Source organism: Microtus pennsylvanicus, chromosome 6, assembly GCF_037038515.1.
Source record: "Microtus pennsylvanicus isolate mMicPen1 chromosome 6, mMicPen1.hap1, whole genome shotgun sequence".
Lineage (NCBI taxonomy): Eukaryota > Metazoa > Chordata > Mammalia > Rodentia > Cricetidae > Microtus > Microtus pennsylvanicus.
In genome coordinates, this window is record NC_134584.1 from 24,501,648 (window position 1) to 24,519,093 (window position 17,446).

Consider the following 17,446-nt stretch of genomic DNA (forward strand, 5'->3'; position numbering starts at 1 on the left):
CGTTACGGGGGATCTTGCCCTACTATACATAAACATAGTAATTACCTTCTGCATGTCACTATAATAAAGCTTCTAGGAGGTTCAAACTGTTTCTCTGGATTTACGCACATTTACAAAGCAACGTTCGGAAATTACAACAATCGCCTGTAAGAAAAAGCAAGTTTGATCCCAAAAGAAAATCCAAAGTAGAGTCAGGGTCTTCGTAAGCTACCGTTCAACTGTAGTTAGACAGTTCAATTTGAGATTTTATGGCATTGTTTATGCACCTACCTCGTTCGCTCTTGGTGCCAGCAGGCACGAAAGGAAGAACAAGGGTGTTACGCTGGCCCAGCCTCTACTTTGTTGTGCCGGTCCCTCCCACCATCTATCTTCTGGCTCTTTCCTGATTGAACACCATGCCTGCTATCTTAAAATCCAGTATGAGTGCATGCCCTCAGTCCTTTGTCCTTCTAGCTGACTTCGGTAGACTACAGAGCAAGCCTCGCATCTATTAGTGTGGGCCGCATGCTTCTCTCCTATCTCCACTGCTCAGGAATGCCCAGCCTCCCACGCGCCTCAACGTTCTAATGATTCTCAGCACTTCTGTGCCTGAATCCCTGACCTTCATCACCTTGAACCCTGGGGAGGTAGTTGTTGTTGTTGTTTTACATTAAAGACATGGGTTTGGAGTGCGTACAATCTTTCCCCCCACTTTATAATTTTGGATTTAGACAAAATCTAAAATGTAAATAGCATTCATTCTCGTTATATCAAATTCTTATCTAACATGTCAGCATGCTGATTACCAGAACCGTTTGTACAGAGCCAAAACCAAGTTGAAGGTGGCTCTGGTAATTTTTATACCTGAATAAAGTAAAGATTCTTTTTAATCTTAAGATTGCAAGAAGGACAGGAAGAAACACCACATGTTCTATGAATGTGTGGCTCCCCTAGTGCACTCTGCTTGTCCATGTTCCCTTCCTTTGCGTGACCAGTGGCCATCGGGATAGGGTACATCTGCTTTCTCTTTCCGTACCATAACTGTCAGAGCTGACTTGAACGCCACCCAAAGGTGAACAATTAACAAATGGGTCTAACCCGAGTTTCAAGTGTTTCTACTCTTGAAATTTGAAAGAATTCTGACTTGCTTGGAGGTGTTTTCAGGACAATGAAAAAACATTTAGTCCTAAGAGGAACCTGACCACCTTCAAACTATTCCAGTGTGGATATATTTGGATCTGTGGTTGCAATGCAAATGGCATTAACAAAAATAATAGTCATATTTAGCAATGCACTTTTAAGTGTCGGGTGCCATTTCAGGTTCTCTGCACACAATGACCCGTTTGCTCCTCAAACTGCCCCTCTGAGGAGCAGATGCTAAAATAACCCCAAGAACAAAGGAAAAAACGGGGGTCAAATGGAATTACGCCTAACTTTTCCAAATTCGTAGAGATTAATTTACATGGAAATATACGCTTCTAAAACACTGACATCAAGTAGGAGCAGATCGTTGTCATTCTGGTTTGCACAGTGAGTTCTTCATTAGGTCTCTGCCTGTCAGATGGATCCAGGAACTGGATTAAAGCGATACCAACATTACAGCGAACATGGAAACTGCTTAAATTTGCATCACTTTAAAAGCTCGTTCCTAACTAAGGAAAAAAAATGAAATACTTGACATTTTGGTATCTGTGGTATTAAAAAAAGAACTAATATTTAATATTCAAGTGGCAACAGCTTGTAGAGTTTGCATACAACGCCCACAGGGATCGATTTTTCTTTAAAATGGCCTTTAGGAGCCAGCTTTTCGGGAGCTGACACCTCCTTTCTCTGCAGCCCCCTCCCCCGCCAGCGCCACGGGGCACACGCAGAGCAGAGCTACAGACATGTAATTCCTCACTGCAGGATTCGTCTCTGCAAAGAATGGCGAATGTGGGAAATTAAGAAAAATGTAATTTTCACTGAATCAACCTTAGTGTAATCTCTCTTTCTAAAAATGAATAAGTGTCTCTGGGGAGCTTTACTCCACATGCTCTCTCGGTCCCTTCCCTACTCCCACCAACAAGGGAAGGAGGAGTCATCTCCACCTAACAGAGCGCCTGCGCCGGTCACCTCGCACCTGTGCTCAGGCTGAGGCCCAGCGAGCATACTGAGGCCTGGCATTTCTCCAGCTTGACTAATAGTCACAGTGCAAACTCTGTCACCTGTGGATCTTTCAACTTCCCCAGCCTGCTGTCAGGAAGATGCATAATAATCGAATAAAATTTTGAAAGTGCTGAAGATGATGGAATATTTCACCTCCCTCCCAATGGAACGCTTTCAGGACCATGGCAAATGTCTATAATTACTCATGGCTAGGAGGAAAAGCATCACCACAAAGTTAAAAATCCTTGTCAGCTATATTCATCCCTGTGATAGGATGCTGGGGATGGAGTGGAAACAAAATACTGGCCCAATTACCTGTTTGGTTTATCTGTATGGTTCAAAGAGGATGCTCTCACCCAATGACCATTGTGATGTTCTTGTAGCTATTGGTACATTATTCAAGAAAATATCCAAGTAGTATAATAAATGTGTCATCTGTTGGATTCTTTGGAAGGTAGGCTAGACATGGCGGGCAGGACTGTAATGCCAGCACCCTGTGGAGGTCGAGACAGGAGAGTGTGGGAGGGTATGTAGCATGTGTGGCTTTAATAACATAAGCCATCGACTCAAACTGGACAGCTTTGCCAAGAGTCTGGCTCCAGGATTTTTTAAATAATAGGTTGTGTCCCTGAAAATTAATATTTGCCATGGAAAATAATTACCCACATTGTTTAATAGCTGACTTTTCCAAAAATCTCAGTCAGTGGTCCTTGCTGTGATACTGGGATATGCTTAGTGTGTTTGGGATAATCAACAACTATTTGAGGAATTTGATTGCTGATAACACAAGTGAAATTGAGAGACACAATTCAAGGATTTCCTAAGAAATTGGAATATTACTTCCTTATCTCTTATGAGTTTATTCTGGGTGATTTGGAAGATGATCTACCATAGTCGCCCTTTTGGTTACACATGAGGGAGTTCACTAAGTAGATCACAAACAGAAGTAAGATAATAAACAGCAAGTAGAAACAGCAGATAGAGGTCAAAGTGACATCAAATCAGGAACTCGCGGCATCCAGCAGAGAGGACTAGAGTAACCTGACAGAGAGAGCAAATGCAAGACCATCAAATCAGGGTTTACAACATCCAGCAAAAATTGACTGGAGACGTTGAGGCAGCTGGCTGGAGTTCCCAATTGAGCTTTCTCCTGATGGATGAGCTTCTCACAGCTCAATGTCCAACTTCCGGTTTCCACTGTTGGCAATTTCCAGACATGGAGCAGACAATAGTCACCTTGGGTGGAAATGGCTCATCTTGTAGCTGTTCTCTGAGACACAATGCTTTCTACTCTTGGGCTATTTTTCTGGTCTCTTTCTTCCCTGTCACAGAGTTAAGGGGGCAGCCTATCCCCAGACAAGGCATCTTCAGTGACAGTCTGAGACAACTAAATTTCTAAAGTAAGTTTCTCAATGAGCTCAAACAACACATGACTATTTGCCAACATAAAATACATTTCAGGGTTCTTAAATATAAATTCTATATATTTTTTCATAGAGTAAATAGGTGTCATAGTTTGGGGGTGGGGTCAAGTTTGCAAAGTTTTTGGATTAAATATAAGCTTGTTAACACCAATGCAAAATGTATGTGTATATATATATATATATATGTATATATATACATATATATATATATCACTTCAGAAACTTCCCTCTGCAAATCTGCATTTTTGAAGAGAAGGCGTATGGTGTTTTCCAGCCTTATTTGACCCGGCTGATCCATCATAGCACATCTCTGCAGCCGAGTGTCTGCAGAGTACATTCTGCCTCGTCTCCTCCCTGGCACGTCGCAGGTGCTCGGTGCACTCCAGGGAGAATTCCAAATGATCCACTTTCAATTGAATTTAAATCGTCTATGGTATTCTTTGCCTTGGATTTGCTCTTGGAGATAAATATGCAAATAGAATCAGAAACACAAGTGCGTTGCTTCTAACGAGATCCCGGCCCACATTTTCCAAAGCAAACGAGTAGTGAAATCATCCATCGTGGTGTGTTGAACTCTAGCGAAGCTATTACTTAAAGTCGCATCCGTAAGAGATATAAAAGGAAAAACAGAAAGAGCATTTCCTGCTGGGCTTGCGCCTCCCTTTCTGCATATCCCATTCTGCGTGCCCAAAAAGACTGCTTTTCCTTCTTTCAAAATTGATAGCTAACTTTTTTGTTGTTATTTTGCTATTCAAATTCCTGTGCTCTTTTTTTTCCTGCCTATTTGCTCTAACGCTGAATTTTAAGCATCTCTAAAACTGCTTGATATGTTATTATTCTTTCCAGATACTTTCTCTGCGCCAAGCAAAGAACATTAAGGAAGAGGGGAGGAATGAGCCTGGATCCAGTGCAGTGAAAAGAGACGCATTAAGGAAAGGGGAACTCGCTACCCAAAGTCTCGCGTGCCTGCCTTGCCATCGATCAGCATGAGAACTTATCCCTACTTCTTGCTGCTCTTTTGGGTCGGCCAGCCCTATTCAACTTCCTCAAGCCCGTTATCTAAAAGGACTAGTGGCTTCCCAGCAAAGAGGAGGGCCCTGGAGCTCTCTGAGAACAGCAGGAATGAGCTGAGCCGTTCAAAAAGGAGCTGGATGTGGAATCAGTTCTTCCTCCTGGAGGAATACACAGGATCCGATTATCAGTACGTGGGCAAGGTAGGATTCCTTTGGGTGCTTTGACAGTCTAAGCTTAAAAGTCCAAAGAAGTTACTGCTAAGAAATAGACAGGAAGGTGTAAACTATTCCCCAATACAGTATGAATTGTTGCTTATCTGGTAAGACTGTTTTTTTTTTCTCTCCTCGCTTGAGTAGTTGCAGGATGAAAGTGTAGCAAGAAGCTGAGAAATATTAGCAGTGCAACAGAAAGAGAATGCTCAGGTGGAAAATGAACCGCCCACAACCATCCACGGAGGATTATCATAAATCCTTTAATTTTTTACTTGAGCTGGGAAAATGGGGTCCAGCTAGTCTGTAAAGTAGGGTCTATTAAAAATAGAAAGAGAGCGATTTTGCTGTAAGGAGAGCAAGTCCTTTTTCTCAATTTGGAAGCAAGCATTCTGAGTTTGAGTCCCTTTAACTACTTCTTAACTCTCTTTCTTCCGGCACCCTTTGCTCTCCGAACAAAAGTCACCTTTTCTTGGCCAAACTCAGCCCCAGAGGTTAGTTTTAGAAGTTACTGTTGGTACAGGTAGAACTGGTTAAGCTTATCCCAGATAATTGGCCAGAACCGGGTGTCTTAAATTCTTAGGATCTAACTGTAGCAAGGCTGATGAAAGATTCATGATACACAAAGATGTTATTTCTAGGTAACGAGGTCCGGCCTTTGTATTGATTAGGAAGTAGAGTGAGGAGCGAGGTCCTGGAACTCTCAGAGGAGAGGCAGTATCCTTCAGCTCTCACGATATGTGTCAGCCACTCTTGTCACCAGCTATCTTGCTAAAAAAAATTTGACCTGGGCAAAGATGTAAAAGACAAGCCAGGGTAGCCAGTACCTAGCCTGTAGATTCTGCATTTCATGAGTTGGGATGGAAAAGAAAGTAATTGTCACACATCTCTTAAACTGAGAAGGAACATTAAAAAAAATATATAGATGCTAAAATGCCCTTGCCTATGATTGATTTGAAAAACACCTTCATCAGGGTATCAGGCAAATAGCATAAATTGTGCAGGTTCCCAAGGCTGCGTGTTCACATTTTAATCTGTGATCAAATCTCCCCGAATAACTCTGTGCAAAGATCCTCCTTGAGTATTTACCACTCTAAATGAAGGAGGCTTAGGTTGAGGTAGCCAGGCAATGTTCCAGGGCGGTGAATTATTAATGTGGAGGAAAGTAAGAGAGAAAAATACCCAGAGAGCCGGTGAACAGCAACACTGATGCCCCAAGGATCTTGTCACCAATTTGCTCTGCGACTCACACCTGCTGAGACCACTGAGGGAAGACACTTCCCCTGCTTAGACTTCATTTCCTCTGTGCCACTTGACACCACTGTGTTAATAGAGTAATAGTTTTTTTTTAATCTTTGAAGCACTTTCACAATGCAAATAGCATTATTACCATAGAAGATTAAGTTTTAAAAAGCACTTTGTCAAAATGATTGAAATCCCCTCCCCCGCTTTCTTTTTCTTCACAAATACTGATTCCATCTTACTTCAATAATACCACAGGTTCCAAAGTCCAGGATGATAGCAGCAGCAATGGGATAAAAATGTGCAAGAATGGGTTTTACCATTATGATTGTGATAGGGGAAAGTTGCCAGCTATGGATGTACAGACCCAAAACTGCATCACTAAACTGCCAGTTGCCATGATCCTAGGGGAGGTAAATGAGCCTTCAGGGCTTCGGTTTCTTCTCCTGGGAAGTTCAGTTTTGCACACACACACACAAGCTGGAGTTGCAGGGGAACGCTAGTGAGATGACCACTATTGGCCAATGCACAGTAAAATTGTTGAGAACCTCTTTGGACATGTCCCACTAACCTATGTATAATGAAGGGAAGTAGAATAGTGACTTTTATAACACTGCTAACACCACAGAAGCAAAATAAGGTAATTAGTGAGTGCCGGTGGCAGGAAATTGTGCCAATTAATGGCAAAATCCCTCCACAACCATGGCCCACACACACTGCATCTGGATAGTCTATTGGCAGCAAGACACAGCTCCCTTTCTCACTACTCTCTGTCGTCTGCCCTTTTCTGTTGACCCTCCTCCTCCTTGAAGTCATAATACTTGAGGGAATATTAGCTAGAGAGAAAAAAATGATCACAAACGTGAACTTCCAGCCAGTGCTGCTGCAGGGGACGCAAGAGTCATTCTCAAACTGTTGAGGCGGCAAAGCTTCCCAGATCTGTCTCTGCCGCAATGCGATGCCAACAGACAAATAGCTTTTTATTCTAATGAAAAATAGAAGAAAATAAGAATAAATTTTACAAGAAGACAGAAGAAAAGCAGTAGAGGTAGCTCAGTGGTAGGGTGCTTGTCGAACACGTCAAGGCCCCAGGTTCAATCCCACTCCCCACACCCCAATATAAAATCTCCAAAAGAAAGAAAAGCAAAAGGAGAGGAGACATACGATGGACCTTCAGTGTGACAACACAGGACAACTTTTAACTTTCACTAACTAGGAAGAAAAGACAGACGGGGAGACTGTGCCAGACAAATTGTGTCTGGGAACCTTAGAGGAAAAACACTGGACTACGACAGAGATGCCAAAGTTCTCTCAGGTCACAGTGCTGTGCCTCAGGCTGGCCTTGGACAGAAACAAGTATCTACTGGTCTCGTGTAGCATATAGTTAGACTAAAACACCTCAATAAAAGTTTCTTCTAACAGCTCACTCCCCCTTTGAAGGGATAATACATATTAGTTAACAAAAACTAGTGTTTTTATTTCATCCTTAATCACAATCACTTACATGGCTTTGAAGACCTCCAACAGATTGGATTTCACCCCCTAGCTGCTCTTTCTACCCTGACATTTGAGCTGTAGATACTTCCAGTCTCAACCACTCAGAGGAATCCCAGCCCTCCGTATGACATCATCAAAAGGAATATAGTGCCCCCTTCTGTAAAATCTGTGAACTGCCTTGAGCTAGTGGTGGGCAGAGGTCAGGAGCTGCCATGACATTGTACCATCTCTCCTGCCGAGTGCCCTGCAACACCCAAGTTGCATCGGTGCGAGCTCTGGGAGTCACTGACTGTAGTTTAGTTGATGTGTGAACCACATACAGGCTGTAAGACAACCTTTAATGGTGTCATCAGTGCGGCTGGCAGTAATTCAGAGCCTACCAGAGTTTTGGCTAAAACTAAAGAGATGGATCTGATCTCCATGTGGAAAGACAGAAGAACTTCCTGAGGAAGAGGCGTGAACTTAAACAAGCAGTACTTAAAGTGGAAGGAAAACACATTTGCTTGTGTTTGTGTTGATCTGGTCAAAGCGAGTCACAGGGACAGTGGGGAAGGAATGAAAATGCGAGGCTGAAGGTGGAGAGCGAAGAGGGACAGACATCCAAAAGGTCTGTACCAGCTTGCACTCCCACCAGCAATGCAGGAGTGTTAACTTTACCCCACATTCTCTCCAGCATACATTGTCACCAGTGTTTTTGATCTTGGCCATTCTTACAGGTGTAAGATGGAATCTCAGAGTTGTTTTGATTTGCATTTCTCTGATGGCTAGGGATGTTGAGCATTTCCTTAAGTGTCTTTCAGACATTTTAGATTCCTTCATTGAGAGTTCTCTGTTTAGGTCTGTACCCCATTTTTTATTGGATTATTTGTTCTTGTGATGACCAATTTCTTGAGTTCTTTGTATATTTTGGAGATCAGCCCTCTGTCTGATGTGAGGTTGGTGAAGATCTTTTCCCATGCTATAGGCTGCTGTTTTGTCTGGTTGACCATGTCCTTTGCTTTACAAAAGCTTTTCAGTTTCAGGAGGTCCCATTTATTAATTGTTTCTCTCAGTGTCGGTGCTGCTGGGGTTATATTTAGGGAGTGGTCTCTGGGACACAGAAGATGGCAAGAGCCAGCAAGGAAAGAGACCAGGGCTGAGGCAGCAATGAAGGAAACCATAAGATCCATACTCAGAAGCCAAGGAGCAGCAATGATCTTTGCCCTCTTGCCCTTACGTTCCTCTGCCTTGCACTGTATTCTGTTGCCAGGGAGATTAGCATCAACACAAAAACAAGACAGAACTAGGATGCACTTATGGGAAAACCTAAAATCATGGCAGCAGATAGAGCTAGCAGGATATGAAGGAAGAGTCCTGAGTTCAGTAACAATTTGTGAGCTTAAGATGGAAACCTGAATGAGGGTATAAGTAAGACTGATTTGTGGGGGGCGGGGGGTGGCAATTTTGAGGTGCTTCAGCAAAGTGGCCTGCATCAGACCTTGTTGGAAAGGCACATTCTCCAGCTTTACCTAGTTCTCACTGAACGGAGTCTGCAGTTTAAGGAGGTCCCCGGGCGAGCAGTTTGCAGATTAAAAAGTTTGAGAACTGCCACTTTTTAAAGATGCTTTGCCTGGGTCTCCACTCCCTGGAGATTCTGAATTAGTTGGCTTTTAATTAAGTACTAATGGTTCTGACATGTTGTCAATTTCCAGAACCACAGCCCTAGGGGCTACAACTGTCAGTCATGAGAGAGAAAGCCCCCCCCCCCCCCCCCCCCCCCCCCCCCCCCCCCCCCCCCCCCGCTCAGTGGGAAAGTGACATCCACAAAGGGTTAGGGCAAAATAAAGGAGTGAGGGCAGCCAGGTTTTGAGGTTTGGCAAAGCCCCCTTGAGAAGGATGTCTGAACCCCGCATTTTAGGCAGAGCTGGAGTTAGCGCTCAGGGCAGAGGGAGAGCTACCTGGCTCTCCCAGGTAATTGCCTGCAAACACGAAAAGGGCAAAAGTCAGAAGTCCGAAGAATCCGAACTTTAGAGACTCGACAACCGAGAACGTGAAGCGGCACTGATGACCCAGAAAACACAAAGCGCGCGGGTTTTGTTAGAGGCCAAAGGGAGAGTGTTCGACTTTATTCGGCATCCACTTGTCTGATCTCTAGCTTACATAAACTTCATAGAAAATGGGGAAGAAAGCCTTTCGATTTTTCCTTCCCCAAAATCCTCGTACCCCTGGGCCAGCTTCACGAAATCTAGCTTCTCCGTAGCTGGCATCCACTGGAGATTGCTCCATACTAGAAGAGAATGGGGTAGCCGTAGTCAGAGGCCAGATTTCGAAGACGGAGGCATCACTAGTCAAAGATGAATGTTGGAGGGGTGGGGTAGGGTGATTGTTTTGCTCGGTTTTTTATCTCCGAATTTGGCCTACCTTTCTACAAAAGCTTCACACACGTTCCCCACGGCCCGTGGTAAATCTCATTCTCTTGATCTTCTGGGCTGTTCTTTGGCCCCTCCACACAACACCCACGAGAGACAGATTGCCAGAAGTGTCTGAAGTGGAGCTCCTTTTAGTAGCACGTCAGGAGGTCTGTGTGTGGAATTTAGTGGGCTGTGTCCATTTAGAAGTATTTTCTGTTGCCTTTTGGGAAATTAGTGGATTTTCTTGGTGGAGGGAGGGGAAAGAGTTCCCAATAGCTGATCCGCTGCGTATTTTAATATCATGAAATTTTAGGTTCTACTTGAGGCCTTAATGGTCCTGATAGAGCTGTCTCTTGAGTCTTTAAAATTAATGTCTACCCAATTCTAGAAGCCATTCTTCTCCTGGTAATTAGACAGTAATGTTTTAACAACCCATAAAAATAAACGCCCTCAGCCATACACACCTTTAAAATTAGGGATGAGCAATTATTTGTTCCTATAATTATGTGGTCCAGCGCTAGTCAACACCCAGCGATGTTTTATCGATACTTTGAGGCACCAGTATCTCTCATCCCCATGTTAGTGTCACGTTCAGAGAGAGCCTAGGCTAAAGAGGGAACCTCCTGGCACTGACTAAATAGGCAATTCAGAGCATCGCCCAGCCACTTGTTGCTTCAACTAGCAGCAGTGCCGATCAAAATGAGGCCAGAGCTGGCATTTTCTGAGCATCGCTTTGGCCCAGACTCTCCGCCCAGCACTTTAAGTGTGTTGCTTTGCTGGAACCTCCTGTGTTGTGTCCCCAACAGAACCGATGGAATGGCACTGAGAGATGTTGGGGTGTCTAGTGGTTTGGGTTGTAGCGACTCTCACCTCACAAGAGAATTGAGGTCACTCATGAGAAAGTGAGTGAACCGTCATAAACATCTGTCCCCGAGTCCTCCATCTTCTGCCCACAGCTACTTGTCCCTTTCTCTCTCTGCAGCAAGTCGAAGCCTCACAAGGTCCTCACCAGAGCCATGCAAAATCTCTTGTGGTCTTTTCCTGTTTTTTTCCCCCCGTCTTTTAGAACTAAAAGTCAAATAAACTTCTCTCCATAAATCACCCAGGTTCAGACATTCTATTACAGCATCTGGAAACAGATGAAGACGGCTGTGTGCAATACACAAATGCCTAGTTACTCTTTATTGTTGCTGTTTTACACAGTGGTCAGCGAGGGTCAGAGAAGCCAAGCTATTCAGGCTGGGTTTCACATTGTTAGAAACCTAACAGGCAGAATCCACTGTCGGACCACCTAAGGATTGAGTTAGTCCTCCTTTCCAATACGCCCATAACTTCGCAGGTCTATTTGGAAGCATACATTTAAAAAGCAAAAGTAATAATTTTTTTAAAAAAAAAGAAAAGAAAAGAAAAGAAAAGAAATACTCCTTGCCATTGGGGGTACCACACTGAGAACTAACTGGGTAAGACCCAAGTGTAGAGAGCAAGGATTGCTATAAAGACTAGTTCTCAAAGGACGGTGCGAGACCAAACGTGCAGCTCTCTGTCTTTACTGTCATTCCCAGCACACATCGGTGATATTTAAAATAGTCACGGCAGGTCAGCGTTTTACAGTGAGACACAATTAGCGATCTTTCTGGCCACTGTGATTTTTTTCTCAAGGTCTTTCCTTTCCCTTGATAACCTCCACACTTCTCTTCTGCTTCAATGGCCTGTGGCAATCTTCTCTCCCTGACTCGGGGCAAGCGCCTCGGGCACATCTTTCTTCTCCATCATTTAAATTTAATGCTCAGCCATTTCACATTTTTATATTTCAACTCGTTGGTCTATTTAAGAGAGTGGCTGCAGACGCTCGTTCACTGATTGGTCTTCAGCAAGGTCCATGCGGTCACATCCCAGCTGCCGGTATTGGCAGTCATCTGCGTTTTGTTTCCACTGTCCAGGAGCTGATTTCACATTAGTAATAAAATTTTTGAAAAGCTTCAATCTGCAATCCAACCCTGAGAAGCTGTCCTGTGTGGCCACAGTCCTCCCTCTGACTTTTAGACTCTCCTCTGTGCTTGGCAGCTCAAGTAGAGAGCAGAAACATTTCAGTCTCTGACCTTGACCATGAACCCAAAGGCAACTCACTGTCGAGCTGTGCTAGCTGTAGAGTGAGCCAAGCAACATACAGAAAGCGAATGGAGATGCAATCCCCAAACCTCCAACGTCCATTCCGTTAGGATGGGGACCCCTAGAGCTCCCTGCGTGAATTCAATTTGCTGTTCACAGGGAATATACAGGTTCTTTAAGTCATATTTCGATGTGTGTGTAAAGAGAAAGCTTTAAGAAGATTAATATATGTGTATGTGTGAAGTGTATCAAGTATTGTAGGTGAGTTGATGTCTTTCAAAGAACTTGAAAACACAATTGTGAGTGTGGCAAAAAACCCAAAATGCCACTGTAGATGCAGGATTTAATGCTGAACCTCCTGCCACACACACATACACACACCTCAAAAGAAGAAAAAAAGGAAAAGGAGATATTGATTAGAGGTAAGGAAGCAGTTGAAAAAGATAAACTCCACTGCCGCCTTTTGAAAATAAAGCTGAGGAGAGAACCGCTGCGCTCATTCAATTCCAGTCATTCACCAGAGGGTGTGCACTGATGCTCTACTCTCACTGTGGTCGAGCCCAGCCGCATCACCCACTATGTGTACAATACAGGATATTTAACCTCCTTCTGGTCCCTTGTTCTCTCAACCGCTAAATGACAGGAGTAACGAAATTAGTGCAGTGAAGATTAAATAAATTTAACACAGAGAGGCTTAGAAAGGACTGGGCACGTCCTACTTACTAAAGGGACTTCACGGGAGATCAATATGCCCACCATCTAAGAACAAGAAAAACACAACAAAAGAGCAACAAGGGTCACGATGCCCAAGGTTGTCCTGTGAGGTCAAACAGCATGGGCCAGAAACTGCTCCCACAGCAGCAAGGCAATAGAGACGCAGCTTACCAACAGCAATCCAGAGGGCTGAGAATGTGTCAACAGGAAGGTGTTCAAGGAATGTTTTGCCTGAGGAGATTTAAATAAACTTACACCCTAACCTTATAGGGAACCAACACCAAGCCACAGTATGATTCCACCAAAGAGTAACATTGAGAAACAATGAGTTTAGTGAGCACACCTTCAGAGGATGGGTGAGGGGTTGCTTACAGGAGAGAGTGACCCCCAAAACACCCCAGAAGAGTCTGACCACAGTGGAGTTCACTTTGTAGACCATGACCCATAAGAGTATTTATAATTTGATTTTAAAACCATCAGTTCACACTATCATTTTAAATTCCATGATTTCAGTTGTCATGAAACGTTAAAAGACACCCAGGCCTTCCTTCTTTCTCCTGTCAACTATTTAAGGCATTTGACCCCTCAAAAACGATTTCCATTATTATGAAGCATAATAATGTAAGTTAAGTTTTTATATATTATAATCTACTTATTATTGAATCGAAGTTCTATTGTGAAAACTTAGTGTCGATTTAATCTTTTAATTATCTGGATGTTTCACCTTCTCAAGAGCGAAATAATTGATGCCTGGTGGAGGATGAACTTTGACCTTAAATTTATGGAGTAGTGTTCCCTACTCGGTCATAGGCTGCTCTTTCAATTTTATTTCACATATTGAGTTTATACTTTTGAAACTTAAATCTTTGTAAACTCTGCAAAACCTCAGACTGAATGGCTTATTAATTTTTCTGTTCCCAGTGGTGTGGGGCACAGATCTGTGCATCAGAGAAAGCCAAATATTAGTTGAATTAAACTACAATGTCGCCCAAAGATACAAATCTTTTTTGTTATCCCATAGGTTTAGTGCTTCTCTTAAATGTACATTATGGTTAGAATTTTAATTTTTTGTTAAATAAAAACTGCCTCCCAATTTTCCCAGCTTTAGTGAAGTCTAATTAACAAATAGAAATTATATAGAGGAGGTAAGGTGGTTGCGCAGGGGTAAAACACTTGCCGTGCATGTAAAGGGATGTGAGTTCAGATCCCCAGGACTCCGGGTGGGGTAGCGTGTGTCTGTAATGCCAGTGTTCCTACAGAAAGGGAAAGCAGGGATAAGGGATTCTATCAAGACCACAGGCCAGCTAGCCTGGCACACTCAGTAACAAACAAGAGATGCTGTCTTAAACAAAATCAACTGAGGGTGCCCCTGACCTCCACATGTGTACCACAGCTTGCACACACACACGCACACACACACACCACATCACACTTACAAAATAGATGTGTTCTTAGGGAATACAATAGGGAGTTCTGATGTATGTATTCACTGAAATGGCTGCCAAAGCCAAGCTAGTTAACATGGTTATTACTTCCATAGTTTCCATCCGTGTGCGTGGACAGAGAACGTTTCCCATCCACTCACTGACCTACTGATGTGATGCACATGGCACGGTAGAAGTAACTATTGACATGATGCTAGACTTTCGCTCTCATGCCTCCCAGTTCACGGTGCTGAGCCCAAAGCGATACTGTTTTGTGTTATTCGGTTGGCAGCTGACTAAATTATTTTGAAGTATTAGATAATAAATATATAAACCAAAATTTTTTATGAGGGTCTTTCTATGGAAACTACCACTGCGTATTTCACATCGGAATAGTACACATATTTTATGAGACCACTGGAGAAAACCCGAACTCCCTCTGTGTAAACCAGGACAACCCAAAGCAGCAGGGTTAGACGTGCATACACAAGATAAATAAGGAGAGAGTATACAACAAGGAATACTGCATCATAAAAGCCAACTCCTTTAAGACTCACAAATAAAAGTCAGACAATATTTAGGGTCTTAGTAGAGGAAAGTTGGAAACAAAACCAGAGAAAGTCAGAATTGACCAATAGGAATAAAATTTCTTGTTCTTAAAATTCTTAAGGAGCAAGCTAGGGAGATGGCTTAGTAAGTAAAGTGCTTGCCTTGCACGCTTGAGAGCTTGAGTTTGATCCCCTGGAGCCCATAACAAAAAAAGATAAGGAAAAAGCAAGCAGGGTGGTACCTGCTGGTCATCGCCACTCTGGGAAGACACAGACAAGCAGATCCTCAAGACTTACTGGCCAGCCAGTTTTATGAGAGACTCATAAGAAGGCGGGGTTAGGGAGATGGCTCAATGAGTAAGAACCCTTCCTGCATAAGTGTGATGACCTCCATTCAGACCCCAGCACCCACATAAAAGCCAGGCATAGCCACGTGCCTATAACCCCAGTGTTAGGAGGGGTCAGAGACTTGTGAATTCTCTTGAGTTTCCTGTCCAGCCAGGTAGAGCCAAGTTCACTGAGAGACCCCATCTCAAGGCTATAGAGAAGGTGGAAAGTTATAGAGCTGGATACTAGTCGCCACACACATGTGCATGCACACACACATCACACACACACAGAGAGAGAGAAAGAGAGAGAGAGAGAGAGAGAGAAAGAGAGAGAGAGAGAGAGAGAGAGAGAGAGAGAGAGAGAGAGAGAGAGAGAGAGAGAGAAAGGGATGGCTCCCAGGGAATGACACTCAAGATTATCCTATGACTTTCACGTGCACAAACACACCCACACACATGCACGTACACAGAGTCCTAAGACGCTCCACGTGCAGACAATTCAAAAGACATTGTCAGAGAACTCATGTAGGACCTGAGACTGCTGATGGCAATTATTTCACCAAAAATGTCAGCTATGGAAAGCAGTGTGATGTCAAAAATGTCAGCTATGGAGTTCAGGGACAGAAAATGTCTACATGATTATCACCAACTACATCTTAACCAATATATTTAGAGTTCTCACAGGAAAAAAAAAATCACTGTTTCTAGGTAGCCACATTTTTAAATCCCTCCTCCACCTGTGAGTACAATTGCAAGAGGACAGGAAAGAAGACGTGCTAAATGTCTTGCCTTAAAATACAGTGATTTAAAGCATCAACATACATCATGTATTATAAAACATAAGGACCTGGCTCACTCCCTTTCTTAAAGTAGCCACAAGTTAAGTTGGATTGGTTTGGCTTGACTTGGCTTGGTCTTTTGGTTTGGCACTGATGAAAGTGGTGGTGGAGACAGTCATGATAATGGTGGCCGTGACAGTGGCAGAGATGAGAAGCCATAAATTATATATCCTGTAGAAAGCTACTTCCCCCCTAGAAGCCAGATAAAGCAAGCCACTCTTACCATGCTTGCATCTTGCATTTTCTAGCTATTCTACCAACTGTTCAATATATAAAAGGGGAAAGGGACTAGCTATTCACATTGGATTAAAGCTATGATCTTCATGGTTACCTCTGCCTCTTGCAGTAAAAGAGCTTTTTAAATCAAACCAAGAAAATTAAATGATGTCAGAAAGCTGGACTGGCAGTACTTTCTTCGCGTCTAGCCTTGTCAAGGGTCTAGCTATTACTTGCTTGAGTTGTAAAATGGTGATGTGACAGCCATAGTTTTGACTGCAGTGCAAACCGCCCAGTAACACCTGACAAAGCAGCAGGCTCTGGACAGAAAGCCCCAGGAAAGAGAACGCAGCAAAAGAGAGGTCATCCCCTGACAGGTCAGGAGGCAACAGGACTGTTTTCTGAGCAGAGCTTCCTTGCAGGAAAATCGCAGCAAGATGAGGAACAAGGAAAATAGTTTCCCTCATGGTGGAAGGCTCAGAAGTTTGTAAACTACTCTCATGTGTGTGAGTGTTCCTCAAGTGCCCCAGGTCAACACTTACTCAGTTGAGAAAGACTCAACCCTTTCACATGTGAGGAGCTGGGATCTTCACCAGAGGTTGTCACCAACAGAACAGTGACACTGGGGCCAGAATCCAGGTGTAATCACAGAACGAAATATAACGCTCTCTGCCTATTTCATATGGTTGAGAAGATGGTAGCGTAGTAAAGACAACTGTTGATGTGTGGCAAGCAAAGTGACAGCACAAAGGTTGAGAGTTTGAGAAAAGCATTCACATTCAGGCCACCAGCAACTCAGGAGACCCGACAGCGTGGCCATCAGACAGCGTGGCCATCAGACAGCATGGCCATCAGACAGCATGGCCATCAGACAGCGTGGCCATCAGACAGCATGGCCATCAGACAGCGTGGCCATCAGATAGCGTGGCCATCAGACAGCGTGGCCATCAGACAGCATGGCCATCAGATAGCGTGGCCATCAGATAGTGTGGCCATCAGACAGCGTGGCCATCAGACAGTGTGGCCATCAGATAGTGTGGCCATCAGACAGCGTGGCCATCAGACAGCATGGCCATCAGATAGCGTGGCCATCAGATAGCGTGGCCATCAGACAGCGTGGCCATCAGACAGCATGGCCATCAGATAGCGTGGCCATCAGATAGTGTGGCCATCAGACAGCGTGGCCATCAGATAGCGTGGCCATCAGACAGCGTGGTCATCAGATAGCATGGCCATCAGACAGCGTGACCATCAGACAGCATGGCCATCAGACAGCGTGGCCATCAGTCAGCATGGTCATCAGACAGCGTGACCATCAGACAGCATATCCATCAGATAGCGTGGCCATCAGTCAGCATGGTCATCAG

General features: G+C 43.8%; 1 protein-coding gene across 4 annotated transcripts in view; it reads left to right on the forward strand.

Annotated features, from left to right (window-relative positions):
• Cdh6 (cadherin 6) overlaps positions 1–17,446 on the forward strand; it is a 135,831-nt gene that overhangs the window by 69,504 nt on the left and 48,881 nt on the right. For all 4 annotated transcript variants that reach the window (XM_075975844.1, XM_075975846.1, XM_075975845.1 and 1 more), the window contains exon 2: positions 4,395–4,762. In XM_075975844.1, coding sequence (XP_075831959.1) covers positions 4,535–4,762 — 228 coding nt within the window. In that variant the 5' untranslated portion in view covers positions 4,395–4,534. The remainder of the gene's footprint in view (positions 1–4,394; positions 4,763–17,446) is intronic.